Consider the following 15505-nt stretch of genomic DNA (forward strand, 5'->3'; position numbering starts at 1 on the left):
AATTCAGCTCCTGATGACTGAGCAGAAGGATCTTCCTCATCTCTCCCACCCTTCACGGACTAAATTAATATTATTGGAATATTGGCGTAGCCACATATACATCAATAAAATACAATTGTTAAACGTTACCACTGATTAAACATAAGAAATCCAAGACTTTATATCAACATAAAAAAAAAAAATATGTTTAATGTTTTGATTGTTGCCAATGGAGATTGTTTGGATGCTGAGAGTAAAAGTCCCAACTGAGGTTATTTTTTTCCACTCTCGCCCACTAATGTAAAAACCAGAGGAGTTGTACTGACGACTCTCGTGTACTGCAGCAGATGAAGGACATTATTCGAAGCAGCACATTTAAGTGGAGTCAACCTGCAAATGCGAATACACTGACGATGCAACCCTATTCCGTTATCTTAAATATTCTTTCGACATTTGCGTTGCCTTCTTTTCTATCAAATTGTCTCGCTCTTTGGCAACATCGCCCTCCGGTGGCCAACTTGTCCCGTCCTGCGCGGAACGTTAACGTAAGCGGATACTTCTGGACAACACGGACGTGTTTTGGTGTGACACACAACATGTCGTTGGGGCTCGAAGTTGTCCCAGCGCGACATGTGTTTGTCAAATCGTTGCTCGCTCGCTCGTTTAAACCGCCTGTATGCACGTAAGTAAAACCGCATCTTTGATATTGTTCCGTGTTGGCCAACGTTTTCCGGCCGCTCGGTAAACGAGCGGAAGATGAACCGCCACGCTTTTGCTCGCCCTTCTCTCGTTAGCATTAGCTCAGTGAAGGTAGCATGTCAACAAACTTGAAACTTCACTTTTAAACACTATAATAAAACAACAACCTCGTATTTACTGAATTTCCGACATGTTTTTACGACACTTTGTTGTTTTACGTCACCGAGTAGCCAGTTAGCACCGTGTTGCTGACTTTGTAGATACATCTTTTACAATTACAGATCAGTTCATTTATATGTTTAGATCGATAAATATAATTTATTGATCCCAACAGGGGATTTTTTTTTTTTTTTTTTCGTTACAGCAGCATGGAAGATGCAACAAAAGCAATACAAATTACAGAATAAATATAGAAGTAGTAAAGGTATTAATATTAAAAAAAAAAAAAAAAAAAAGTCAAAAGACAAAGTCTATACAAATAAAATAGAATAATAAATCCAATTAAATTCAAAACAATGCAATGTAATATCTGTCACCAGTATTCATCTATGTGCTCATTTTCTGTGGTAAATCTGTCATGTGTTTTTCCAGGTTGTAAAAGGCCCTTGAAACCAGCGGCTTTTTGAAACCATGAGTGGCTCGAAGCCGGACATCCTGTGGTCCCCCCACCACCCGGACCGCTACGTCATCTGCGACTCAGAACTGGGGCTGTACCGCATCGGGCCGGTGGGCAGCGCGGAGACGAAGGCCGGCGCTCTCCCGCTCTCCGAAGAAAGCGCCGCCACTTTACTCGCCATCAACTCGGACACCCCGTACATGAAATGCGTGGCCTGGTACCCGAAGCACGAGCCGGAGTGTCTGCTTGCCGTGGGCCAGGCCAACGGCAGGGTGGTGCTCACCAGCTTGGGCCAGAGCAACAACTCGGCGTGTAAAGAGCTGGTGGGGAAAGAGTTCGTGCCCAAACACGCCCGTCAATGCAACACTTTGGCCTGGAACCCCGTGGACAGCAACCTGCTGGCGGCCGGCTTGGACAAACACAGGGCCGACTTCTCCGTCCTCATCTGGGACATCAGCAGTAAGTTCGCCCCGGAGACCGGCGTGGCAGCCGAGAAGATCCGTCTGTCGTCTGTGGATTTGGACTCGAGCACGGTGGTGACCAAGCCGCTGTACGAGCTGGGCCAGAACGACGCTTGCCTCTCGCTCTGCTGGCTGCTTCGCGACCCGAAGCTGCTGCTGGCCGGCATGCACAGGAACCTCGCCATATTCGACCTGAGGAACACGAGCCAGAAAACGTTCGTCAACACCAAGGCCATCCAGGGGGTGACGGTCGACCCGCACTTCCACGACCGCGTGGCCTCCTTCTTCGAGGGGCAGGTGGCCATTTGGGATCTGAGGAAGTTTGAGAAGCCGGTGCTCACGCTCACCGAGCAGCCCAAACCGCTCACCAAGGTACGGCAATATTAGGTTTTTGAAGACGGGCGGCGCAGTGGTGCAGTATTGTCACCTCACGGGGAAAAGGGTTCCGGGTTCGAATCCGGGCCTGGAGCCTTTTTCTGTGTGTTGGTTGCATGTTCTCCCTGTTGCCTGCGTGGTTTCTCTCCGGGTACTACGGCTTCCTCCCACCGTCCCCCAAAAAAAACATGCATCTCGGGTCAATTGGTGATTCTACAAAATTGCCCCTTCAGTGTGAACGAGAGCGTGAATGGTCTTTGTTTCCATCTGCCTCCATGTGTTGGTCCTGTGACAGACTGGTACCGAGTGAGCTGGGATAGGCTCCCCCCCCCCCCCCCCCTATAGATGATGGATGGCTGGATTTTGAAGAAAAACTTTTTTGTATTTATGTTTTTTTTAAAGTTAATAACATGATGATGTTCCTCCCTTCATTCTCAGGTGGCGTGGTGTCCGACCCGTACCGGCCTGCTGGCCACGCTGACGCGCGACAGCAACATCATCCGCCTGTACGACATGCAGCACACCCCGACGCCCATCGGCGACGAGACGGAGCCCACCATCATCGAGCGCAGCGTGCACCCCTGCGAGAGCCAGATCGGCAGCTTCGCCTGGCACCCGTCCTCGCAGAACCGCATGGTGGTGGTGTCGGCGGCCAACCGCGTCATGACCGACTTCACCGTGTTCGAGCGCATCTCGCTGGCCTGGAGCTCCACCACCTCGCTCATGTGGGCGTGCGGCAGACACTTGTACGACTGCGCGGAGGATTCGGCCGACGGGGCGGAGAGCGCCTTCGAGAAGGACATCGCCACCAAGATGAGACAGAGGGCCCAGTCCATGTACGGACACGACACCGCCCAGGTGTGGAGGAACCACCAGCTGGCGGGAGGGAACGATCCCCGGCTCAAATCTTTATGGTTTGATCTCTTCTATATCCTTTGTGAAAGTGTGGCGACAGAACAGTGTTTTTTTGGGGGGCCGCGACGAATAATTATTGTCATTATTGATTAATTTCGGGATTTTTTTAAATTATTATTATTATTATTATTATTCAATGAAGTGTTTAATGTATAAAACATCAGAAACATGTGCATATTTCCTTTTCACATTTTCCTCGAGTCCAAGTAATGACTGTCGTTAAATGACAGTCGACCAGGAAAAGTAGCAAATAAGCGTGTTTTATGCAGTAGTTCTCTTAAACAACAAATGTTTGTTACTTCTGCTGGAAAAATGACTTAAACAAGTAATCAGTAATAGAAAAAAAAAAAAGATCAATTAATCATAGCACGTTTTTCTGTTTTTAACCTTTCTCTTCAAATACGGTAGATATTATAGATATAAACGTTATTTAAAAAAACAACTTTTCTTAACATTACAAAAGGCATCATAAGAAGGAAATAAAAGCAGGCAGGGCAAATAAAATAAGAATAAGGCTCAGGGAAGGTCCTGTAATACAATAAAATGAATTAAGCAATGAAACTTAGCCAACAGGATGAATATGAAAATAAAAAGATAAAAAAAACTATTAAAGCACAGTGTAAATAAAAACACTATCAAACATTTCCAAAAAGTGGCAGAAATAAAAAATCTAATATTCATAATTCTTGTTTTTCATTAGTGTGTAATCACCCGGTACTAAGAATTATTGCGTTTTCACCACCTTAGAAGGAGCCCTTAAGTCTACGTAGAGAAGTCGTCCTCTTCGACGCAGCGCCATGTTTTTCTACGGTAGCCCAGAAGGGACAAAACCAAACACGGCCACCGTAGATCCTCTCACTACGCCTCAATGTCATGATCTGCATCCTCGCTACCAGATGCCCCTAAAAATCTTCCGCACTGCTCCTTTTGAAAGAGATTATCATCACGCCCCAACAGGTTTCGAAAACTTTGGTCGTGGCGCCTTTCAGGTTGTTCATCTGTCACGTTCTTGTGAAGGCGTTGCCTCGGCGACACCTCGAGGAAAATTCCTTCAAAAAAAATCACGATTGAAAGTTCACTTGCACTCAAGAATGAAACGTTTGGGATTTTGCCGACCTCACAAGAGACATCCGCGGGCCGTGACTTTAAGAGTCCGTCCGCCAGTTATGACAAAAATTTCACACAAATACGGCGGAAGAACGGGCCTGCGTCGTCCCATTCCTGACGAACGGGCCTCCGGCGCTTCACGGCCTCTTTCTGGGAGACTCTGGTCGTCCACCGCGAGCTCATTGGTTGATCATTGTTGCACCGCGTGACGGAGCGCTCTTATCAGTTCATCGTACTCTGTGAAAATAACCTCTTCAGTAAAGTGAAAACAGAAACAGCGTTTTTCTCACTGGAGGTTATTCGCAGAAATCACAGATGTCAATATAAGATCCAAACAATTCATACCTTTTAAATAACTTCTTTTAAAGTCTATATTAATTAAGAAAAAGTCTAGACAGACTTGGGCTAGTTTGTGCACACAGTCGCACGTTTTTTTGTAGGAAAATTAAACACAAATTATGTGTTTTTCTGCTTAAGTTTCATGGAGATTAATTTTTTATAATATATATTTTTTTTTTTGAAAGTGAATAATGGACTAATTCTAAGATGCAGTTTCACATTTGCTTTTGATATCAGTAGAATTTCTTTCACTTTAGCAGATAAAAACACTGAAGGTTCCCCGCTCAAGTCGGAAATTGGTTAAAGATGACATGCTGTAGTTTAGTTATTTGGACTGCGATATCCGTTGCAATTCCTATACGAGTCTCACATATGAAGCAGTGTGCGGAGGATATGGAGCTGAAACTGCAGGGGAACAAGCAGTCCGTCGTCTACTCTGGAATTAAGAACGTCGTCAAGACCAGCTCGGGTAAGAAAAACGAAACACGCCTGATAATTCAGAGGAACGTTTTTTTTTTTACTTTTTTTTCTTCCCCGGTCTGTGAAGGCACGACGGAGAGCCGGCGGTGCTGGAGCGGCTCGGACCGGCAGACGGACGTGCCGCGGTACCACAGCGAGGAGCGCTGCCTGGCGCTGCGGCTCTGCGGCTGGATCAGCCGCGGGCCCGACATCGACGTGGAGACCTTTCTGCGCTCGCTGGAGCAGGACCACGAGTGGGAGCGGGCAGCCGCCGTCGCCCTCTTCAACCTGGACATCCGTCGGGCGATCCAGATCCTCAACAAGGGAGCCACCGCTGAGAAGGGTGAGTTTCTGGAGATGCATTTTTTAAACTTAAGGGTGACGAGGCATTTTTTTTTAGTTAGAGCCCCCTAAAGTTATGGAACGAGCTGCCTGAGGAAATAAAGGTCTGCAGAGTTGGTGACATCTTTTTAAATCTCTTCTTAAAGCATATTTCTATCGGCGAGCATCTGCTGATTTTAGTTGATTTTAGTGATCAACTCTTAATTCTTTTACACCCTGTTTTAATTTGTTTTTATGGTTGTTTCATACGATCATTGTGTTGTTAAAGGCTTGTTAGAATTCAGTTGTTATTTGGTTTTAATGGCTTATTTTAGGTGAAACACTTTGTAACTGGAGTTTAGAGAAGTGGCATACAAATAACGTTTATTATTATTATAAAGTGCAGCACCACCGAGGGCCACTAGGGGGTGGCTTCGAAACGGCTCTGGCTTCACAGACTCCCATTCAATTTTTCCCTATAGTGGTGGCATTCACTAAAGTCACTCCTTCCTTATTAGTTTTACATATAAAAATGACTCCCGTCATTAATGAGATATGCCGGAATAAGTGGTACGGTTGGAGGGTGGCTTTTCTATTTGACTCGTGGTGGATTTGCCCCCGAACACATAAAGCACTTTAGTCATGTCAGAATTGACATAAATTAGATTCATTACATTTTTGTGCATTAGGGCTGCTACTGGTGATTATCTTCAGATCATTTTCTTGATTAATCATTTTAATAATTTGGTCTATAAAAAAAAAAAAAAAAAATCAATCACATTATCCTATTACACAAATTGACATCCAACTTTTAAACTGTCTGTTTTCTCTCTGAGATCAGATTTTTTTTTTCGTGCTTTATTGATACCTCAATAGGAAATCCATGAGGGACACTATTTTCAACGTATTTGTTTTGGAGTTTGGAAAAGTGCATGAAAAAACCCCCAAAACAATCATGTTCAGGTCAGAAGATGTTTTTTATCACCAAAAATCCTACAACAAACGCATCTTTTTCTCCAATATTTTCATGTTTGTCGCCGTCATAATGGGACATTTATTCATCGGCGTAAATCCTATTCAACACACGAGCGAGATCTTGAAAACAAAATGAAATGAACGTCTTTTGGGGGAGAAAAAAAAAAGAAAACGCGGAATTTGAACAATGTCAACAGCAGGGGAAACTTGTTTTTCACACAACACATGGTGCTGTTCACACCGAGGTCGAGCGGCGAGAAGAGGAGGCCGTTGTTTACACAGGTCTCCACTCAGAAAAAAAAAATGCCACCAATGTGGGTCAAAAGTTGTTTTGTTTTTTTCCATCGTGTGTTCGAACGAGTGTTTCCTGACACGGCGATTCAATAGATAAGACGTTTTTTTCAGCCTTTCAATTGAATTCAATTTGATTTTTATAGTGCCAAATTACAACACAGATTATTACAGAGGCACTTAACACATTAAAGTCCTTACTGTACACACAGGTAAAGTTTTGCATCATTTTGGCCTTTGACACCCTATTCAAAAAAACATTGTGATGTAAAACGATCACAGCCTCTGTAAAAAGGCACTCGTCACTTTTTGCTTAAAGAATGCTTTAAATCTCGGCACGGCAATAAAATAAAAGCAGCGGGCAGTTAATAAATCTGCTTCTCTGACTGTATTTTTTATTTTTTTATATTCACAGGTGACCTGAACCTGAACGTGGTTGCCATGGCGCTGTCGGGCTACACTGATGAGAAGTCCTCCCTGTGGAGGGAGATGTGCAGCTCTCTGAGACTGCAGCTGAAGAACCCCTACCTCTGCATCATGTTTGCCTTTCTCACCAGCGAGCCAGGAGCCTACGATGGCGTGCTGGTACTGGATCTCTTACTAGCGCTGACTTTTGAAAGCTAGATTGTGAACAGCAAAAAAAAAAAAAAAAAAAAAAAATTTTCATTGGCGCTCTTTATCTCCCTTTTACAGTAGCTTCTTTGTTTTGTTTGACGTATTCTTTACACAGGGATAAAAAGGCAGGTAAAACTCCAGTGTTTCTTTATTGGGGTGGGAAAAAAAAAATCAGGTGCACAGGAAGAGATGTGTCATAAAACACATGCCTGAAAAAGGAAATTTTACCCAGAACAGAGTGTGTTTTGCTTTTTTTTCACTCCCTCAGTTGCAACACATTCTGGCCACCGGCTGCTCTTACTTTTTTTTTTTTAATCTCTTTAGATCTTTTCCTAGGCCACAATAGCACCATTTAGATGTAGACGATTTTATCTCCTGCTATCCCGGTTTTGAAAATTGATTAGGTGTCACAGATGATTGGTCTCCAGCAGAAACTGAGCCACACAGCAGACTGCAACTGGCAGTACGAGTAGGTTTTTTTTTTTGGTGCCGGTATTGTGGCTCATAGTCTGTGTGCAGAATGTAACATGCATGTGGCAAACTGGGTCTTTTTTTTAACCCCCAAATTGTGATAGAAAAATATTTATTTTCAACCCTGTTTCTAAAAAAGTCCCAACTTTTTGGGATATATATATATATATATATACACACAGGATTGTCTTTGAATACCGTGGACATCACATCCTGCAGGCTAAAGAGGAGAGGGACCATCCAGCTAGTTATCAGCGCACAGTTCAAAAGTGACGGTACAGGGGATGCATAACTGGACATGGCAGGGAGCTCTAACATCTGGGAAGGCACCATCAATGCTGAACGATATACACGGGTTGTGAGCAACATTTCACTTTCAAAACTCCAGCAACTGGTCTCGTCAGTTCCCGACCGTTTACGGAGTGCTGTTAAGAGAAGACGGCGGTAAACATGCCCCAGTCCCAACTTCTTTGAGACATGTTGCCGGCAATCACATTTCAAATGACAAAAGAAGATGAGATTGTTTTGTTTGGGTTTCAGTACGAGAGCAGCGTCGCCGTGCGAGACCGAGTGGCCTTCGCCTGCATGTTTCTCAGCGACGTGCAGGTAACCGCAAAGTGAAGCTTTCGACTGCAGATTATGTCCTGACAACACTTTATGATATATTGTACCCTGCATCCACGCCTGCTTTAATCATTCGGATCTCTCTGGGGTGTTTTGCCCACAGCTACCGCGATACATCGACAAACTGACCAACGAGATGAAGGATTCGGGCAACCTGGAGGGCATCCTGCTGACAGGGCTGACTAAAGACGGCGTGGATCTTATGGAGAGCTACGTGGACCGAACCGGAGACGTCCAGACCGCCAGCTTCTGCATGCTGAAGGTACAGGAACTGACAAATCATGCAAAATATCTTTTTATTTTTGTACAGGTTTTATAGTTTAAACAACTTCCATACAAAGAGTGCACCAAAGGAAAAAACAAACAACAGAAACTGCATGTACCTGTTGAGAGATGAGCGCACGTGTTAAAACTTGCCTCTCATTTCTGTAGAAGATTCTCAGGTGTTGTACAGTTGAGATGTGCCGTCGCGATGCTTTTGTCTGGTGCACTTGCTTGTTATAAAGTAACAACAATGATATTAAAAGCGGTAGAACAGGTCTGAAACGACTCTCTCGGTTTGCTTGAATTTGTTTTTCCCTGTTCTAACCTGCTCCATGAAATGAGGACCGCTGGGTACGATCCGCGCAGTAAGGCCGATATCTCGCATACGTATTATATCACAGATTCCATCGGGAAGAGGTAGGAATAAAGAGTCTCTCCCATCCAGGGCTCCCCGGGTGAAGTCCTGAAAGACCCTCGAGTCCAATGCTGGATTGAAAACTACCGCAACCTGCTGGACGCCTGGAGGTTCTGGCACAAGCGGGCCGAGTTCGACATCCATAGAGGGAAGCTGGACCCGAGCTCCAAACCGCTCGCTCAGGTAATGAATAATATCAATAATCAATAGACAGTGCATCCGGAAAGTATTCACAGCACTTCACTTTTTACACATTTTGTTATGTTACAGCCTTATTCCAAAATTGATTAAATTCATTTTTTCCCTCAAAATTCTACACGCAATATCCCATAATGACAAAGTGAAAATAGTTTGTTTAAAATGTTTACAAATCTATTAAAAATAAAGAATGAAAATATAACACGTACATAAGTATTCACAGCCTTTGCTCAATACTTTGTTGAAGCACCTTTGGCAGAAATTACAGCCTCAAGTCTTTTTGAGTATGATGCTATAAGCTTGGCACCTATTCTTGGGCAGTTTCTCCCATTCTTCTTTGCAGGACCTCTCAAGCTCCATCAGGTTGGATGGGGAGCGTCGGTGCTCAGCCATTTTCAGATCTCTCCAGAGATGTTCAATCGGGTTCAAGTCTGAGCTCTGCCTGGGCCTCTCAAGGACATTCACAGAGTTGTCCCGAAGCCATTCCTTTGTTATCTTGGCTGTGTGCTTCGGGTCGTTGTCCTGTTGGAAGATGAACCTTCGCCCCAGTCTGAGGTCCAGAGTGCTCTGGAGAAAGTTTTCATCAAGGATGTCTCTGTACATTGCTGCATTCATCTTTCCCTCCATCCTGACTAGTCTCACAGTTCCTGCCGCTGAAAAACAGCATGATGCTGCCACCACCATACTTCACCGTAGAGATGGTATTGGCCAGGTGATGAGCGGTGCCTGGTTTCTTCCAGACATGACGCTTGGCATTCAGGCCAAAGAGTTCAATCTTTGTTTCATCAGACCAGAGAATTTAGTTTCTCCTGGTCTGACAGTCCTTCAGGTGCCTTTTGGTAAACTCCAGGTGGGCTGTCATGAGCCTTTTACTGAGGAGTGGCTTCCGTCTGGCCACTCTACCATACAGGCCTGCTTGGTGGAGTGCTGCAGAGATGGTTGTCCTTCTGGAAGGTTCTCCTCTCTTCACAGAGCAACGTTGGAGCTCGGTCAGAGTGACCATCGGGTTCTTGGTCACCTCCCTGACTGAGGCCCTTCTCCCCCGATCGCTCAGTTTGGCCGGGCGGCCGACTCGAGGAAGAGTCCTGGTGGTTCCAAACTTCTTCCATTTACAGATGATGGAGGCCACTGTGCTCATTGGGACCTTCAATGCTGCAGACATTTTTCTGTACCCTTCCCCAGATCTGTGCCTCGATACAATCCTGTCTCGGAGGTCTACAGACAATTCTTTTGACTTCATGGCTTGGTTTGTGCTCTGACATGCACTGTCAACTGTGGGACCTTATATAGACGGTGTGTCTTTCCAAATCATGTCCAATCAACTGAATTTACTTTTAAGATGTCTTCTTTGTCTCTGGGAATTTGCCATGAGCAAAGAAATAACAAACAAATCAATTATTTATTAAATTTAATTGGTATCCTTGTATTTGAATATAAACAGCGTTTTAGTGTCTGCAACGTGCGAAAGACACGTTTCCGGCTGAGCGCGAAGCAGTCCGTCTTGTTCATCAACTGTCGTTCATATTATTGCCCTTCGTAATAAAATAGGAAGTGTTATTTACAGCGCAGGTAGTTTTCTCAGCCGAACTCATGACACCCACGGCTCTGCTCTCCAATTCTGGTCATAAAAACCTGTTGTGTAGTTAGTGATTATTTCCTCTGCTCCAGAGAAACCTCACGTACTCCACATTGGTCGGATTTTTTAATAACGCCACATTTAAAAAAAACAAAAAAATGTTTTCAAGTCATTTTGCTGGAATAAACTTGGCACCACCGAACGTCATCACTGACATTTCAATAATCACATTTAAAGCGTGTCGGGGATTATTGCCGTATTATCTATTACTCACTCTACTCCTTAAAATGAAATCCAGACAGCTGGTGAGCATGTGCTCATCGGTCGTCGTTCCCCCCCTCTCCCCCGCCTCCCTCCCTCGTGTTCGACGGTTCTTATCAACCGACCTTTGTGTTTGTTCTTGGCAGGTGTTCGTGAGCTGCAACTTCTGCGGGAAGTCCATCTCGTACAGCTGCTCGGCGATGCCCCACCAGGGCCGCGGCTTCAGCCAGTACGGTGTCAGCGGCTCGCCCACCAAGTCCAAAGTCACCAGCTGCCCCGGCTGCAGGAAACCGCTGCCGCGCTGCGCCCTCTGCCTCATGAACATGGGCACGCCTGTCTCCAACTGCCCAGGTGAACCCGGCCGTGACAGACAGACGCAGAATTAAGTGATTACAATACTGTAAAAAAAAAACGCTGATCAAAGTCCACACAAATGTCTGCTGTCGATGCTCAGTTAAAGGACGGTTGGCATCCGGATGTTTAGCGGCCGATCTGTGATGTCACCCGTAGCAACAACACTAATAGAATCCTATTTTATGGATGCTAACGTTTGCTCACTGATGAATCCTTTTGTTTTCTTTGGCAGGGACCGGGAAGTCCGACGAGAAAGTGGACTTGACGAGGGAGAACAAACTCGCCCAGTTCAACAACTGGTTCACCTGGTGTCATAACTGTCGCCACGGCGGCCACGCCGGCCACATGCTAAGCTGGTTCAGGTAGGAAACCGGCGCACGCGAGGAGGTCGTTTTCAGACACACGCGAACACGGTCACGGCCGCAGTCCCAAGTTCCTTTCATTCATTCGATTTTTTAAAATTTTTTCCATTCTGAAAAATGGAAATGGTTTTTCATTTGTTGTATTTTTATATAACCAAAGATATCTGCTTTAGAAAAAAAAAATCTGAAATGTGGGGGGGATAAAAAGAGAGATTGTACTTGAAAGTCTGCAGTGCAATTAAATCGTTCTCTCTGTAATTATTTTTGAAAGGATTGATTTATGAAAGGATGTTCCTAAAACGACACGTCCTCTCTTTTACCCGGCAACGAAACGTGACGTTTGCTGAGCCAGTGGCCACAAATTTCAATTATGGGATTCTTGTGGCGTTAAATTCTGCTTCATGACTGCACGTGTGAGGAGATGAACGGGAATAGCGACAGGTGTCACCGCAGCCACGCGTGTACTCTTTGAATCCTGGGTTACATAAGCGATCGATGTTCTTTCCTTACTTCTAGTAAGAAAGAAGTAAAACATTTAAAAAAATGTACAGATGTGAGGAAAGCCCGGTGCCCGGTAAAGTCCGGGCAAAGGACGAGACCTGCTCCTCCCACGCTGAGATTAAAAGCGTGAGCGCAACCCGAGGACGCTTTGAGAGCCGATCTGCTCGGGCCACTTTTGAAAGTGGTCTCGGACACTTTATTTAATTTGTTTATTTCTGCAGTGACTCGTGTTTCAATCTCCCGACTGTTGCAGAAGCGCTTCGAGAATGGTCTCTATGTTTTGAGGAACCGATCTCGGCGTCCTGAGAGTTTCAAAAGAACTTGTTGAAATCCTGCTTTATTGCACATCGGCTCAATTCAATGCTCGAATGATGAAGGCGTGACCGATTTTCATTGTCTCACGATAGCTCTCCGTCCTGTTCAGATGTCTAGTCACTTATCTGTAACCTTTTAAAGGGGGAATTATACCCAACATGCACGTGGATAAATCTTGTCACAGTCATATATCATTTGTACCGTTAACTCTGCGACTTTTATCGTTTTCTGTTTTTTTTCTGACCTTTTATACGTCTTCTCCAGAGACCACACAGAATGCCCGGTGTCGGCCTGCACGTGTAAATGCATGCAGCTGGACACCACTGGGAACCTGGTGCCTTCAGACAGCAGCTAAACAGGAGATGCCTGTCGGAAAACTGAAGCCAAACACCAGCCCGAAGCCGCCGCCGCTGCCGCTGCTGCACCCGCCACGCCGACAACCGGGGCGAAGGGACAACAGGGGCGCCAGCAGGCGTCCCGACGCCGAGGTGGCTGCTTGAATCGAAGGAATTCCTGTTAAAAGTTAAAGTCTAGTGAATGTAACGCTATAACGGAGCCCTATACGAAGAAAGGGAGGCGGGTGTGTGCTACTGATCTGACTAAACCGAATCAATGACAGAAAGGGAGCGAATGCAAAAGTCACTGCTCTGCTAAAGGAAAAATAAAATAAAAATCCCACTCAGGAGAAATACAAGAGGCTCTGCTGTAATCAGTCTGACCTGAATCAGGATTCTGGCTTTTATTTAGATTTATATAAAACAAAACAAAAAAAAACAAAAAAATCAAGTATACACACACACACATGCGATTGTAAAGATAACAGGTGTCAACATGTCAAAGCTGTATTTTGCGTTTTAATACACTATTTAACGTCTAAGGATCTCCACATACCTCATGTAAGCTTTTGTTCAGGGGGGCGGTGGTGGGTGGGTGGGCGATGGGCATGATACCCCGAATGGCAGTGTGTGTGTGTGTGTGGGGGGGGGGTACAGCACACAATAATGGTCCTCACTGCCACTCTTCATCTGGCATTGTGCGGGAGGGGCTTACAGTGTGTGTGGTGGTGGGGGGGAGGGGGGCAGGGGGGGGAGAGAGATGAGATGAGGAATTGGAGAAGGCTTAGCGGTGGTGGAGGTGGAGGTGGAGGGGGCGCCGTCTGTATTCAGCAGCCCCACTCCAGGCCTGTGGTCCGTGAAAAGAAGCTCCCCAGAAAACAGCAGCTGCTCGGCACTCTGACAAGACCCTCCAGATTGTTCCCCCTCCATAAAGAACTTCAGCTGCCGGAACACTATTGACTCAAAAAGAGAACAGACAGCACTGAGCCCCGGACGCCCCCCTCTCCATCCACCCCCACCCCCGCGCGCCCTACACCCGCTCCTCCTACACCCTCCCCATACACAGACCTGCCCCTCTCTTTCTTTTTGCCCCACCCCCACCGGTGCCCAGAATTGCACCCAAAAAACGATGCACACCGCACATCAATCCGAGGATGGGCGCCGTCTGCGGTGGGTGGGTGGGGGGTGGACGGCCGTGTGTAAACCGCATTGTAACCTCCCCCCCACCCCCCCTCTCGCACACACACCCTCCCCAGCACGGTCACCGACCCCGGGGAGAGGGCATTGTAAGTGAGAGACATGTCCCAGCACCAGAGCTGGCTAAATCACTTAGTCATGGAGTAGGGAGGAGGAGGAGGAGGTGTAAGGAGGAGCTGGCGGTGGGGGTCACAAGGGCTACAGGCTACTGTATGCTGCTTTCACCAGGATCTCTCTCTTCCCCGGTGTGGGAGGTTTTTATAGGCCTGCGTGCCCTTTTGTGAACTAGTTCTGGAGTGAAGCTGACAAATTGGCGAGCCCGTGTAGCGTCCCCCGGAAAAAAAAACAGAGCGGCTGTTGTGGCCTTTCGGTGTTTCCTTGTGTTTGCCTTTTAAATAAATTCCAGCTGACAAATTTGGAGCGCTGCTGAATGGAGGCGGGGGGAGGGGAGGGGGGGGATGTTTTCCATAAGTTTACATGGTTTATTTTGGCATTATTATGTTTCATAGACACAGATGCTGTGTTTTTGTTTAGTTTTTTTCTGTCATGTGCTCGCTCGATGTGTGCATTCAGTGGCACATTATTCTCCCATGGGAACTCCCGCAGAATTCACAGACCATCAATGCCAAGATAAAAAAATTAAAAAAAAATCATCAGACATCAGAGGAACACAAAGCATTAAAACGTACGAGTTCCTAACTTTCTAAACGGCAGCAAACACTCTGGCTTTCGATTATATCGTGCGATCTTCCCTTAAACAATGGAGTTTGGCCTGGTCATCATGGAAGTGCGTTGGCTTTGGAGGTTGTGATTGGGTGTCACTCGGTGCCATCTGGGGAAAAAACAGCAGTTGACCAAATCGTTTTGCCACGTGCATCGACCATGTTTCAACCGAAAGGAATTTGACTCCAGATCACTCAGAGCCCTTTATTGCACATTATCATTAACAGGGCCAGAGAAATACACACTGTAGATACACAGGCGAACCGAGGACAAGGCTAAACAAAGATAAGCTACCTATAACAAGTGTCTTCAAATATTCTGTTTTGGCTGATAAAAAGTCCAAAACCTGAATTTTCCAGTGATATATATCCAAAAAATGGAAAGTAGTTGGAACGAGACAATGTTTGGCTTTTTATTAGCTTAAAAATGATAGAAATGATAAATTGATTATATTAAAAAAAAAAAAAGCTACCCGTTATATTTATGCCCACCAACTAATTATCAAATAATCATTTGAGCTATAATATAATCAACCAATGAACATCAACATACTGGTTTATCATGGTGCAAATTGTTACTGTCAACTCTTTATACAAAACTGGAATAAAAAGTGTCTTCCTAATCTAATAAATCTCTTTACAAGGCCATTATTGGAGCTGAGAGAAAACAGTAAATTACATTTCCATGGCTCCATCTGCTGAGAAAGATCGGGTGATAACGACTGAAAGTTCCAGAGCAGCTGCCAATAAATCTTGTG

At 45.4% G+C, this 15505-nt stretch overlaps 1 protein-coding gene across 1 annotated transcript; it reads left to right on the plus strand.

The window, feature by feature from the left end:
* The first annotated feature begins 557 nt into the window (after window positions 1-557).
* Window positions 558-13406, plus strand: mios (missing oocyte, meiosis regulator, homolog (Drosophila)). The gene is made up of 12 exons (XM_069174982.1): window positions 558-661; window positions 1270-2127; window positions 2569-3058; window positions 4862-4960; window positions 5039-5293; window positions 6953-7122; window positions 8164-8229; window positions 8351-8509; window positions 8957-9109; window positions 11108-11312; window positions 11548-11677; window positions 12758-13406. Exons 2-12 carry the CDS (start codon window positions 1309-1311, stop codon window positions 12846-12848), a joined length of 2637 nt encoding a protein of 878 aa, XP_069031083.1. The 5' UTR covers window positions 558-661; window positions 1270-1308; the 3' UTR covers window positions 12849-13406.
* Window positions 13407-15505: the final 2099 nt, after the last annotated feature.

This window comes from Embiotoca jacksoni, unplaced genomic scaffold (assembly GCF_022577435.1).
Source record: "Embiotoca jacksoni isolate LCO1_2020_lvr unplaced genomic scaffold, fEmbJac1.0.p SCAF_63, whole genome shotgun sequence".
Classification (NCBI taxonomy): Eukaryota; Metazoa; Chordata; class Actinopteri; family Embiotocidae; genus Embiotoca; species Embiotoca jacksoni.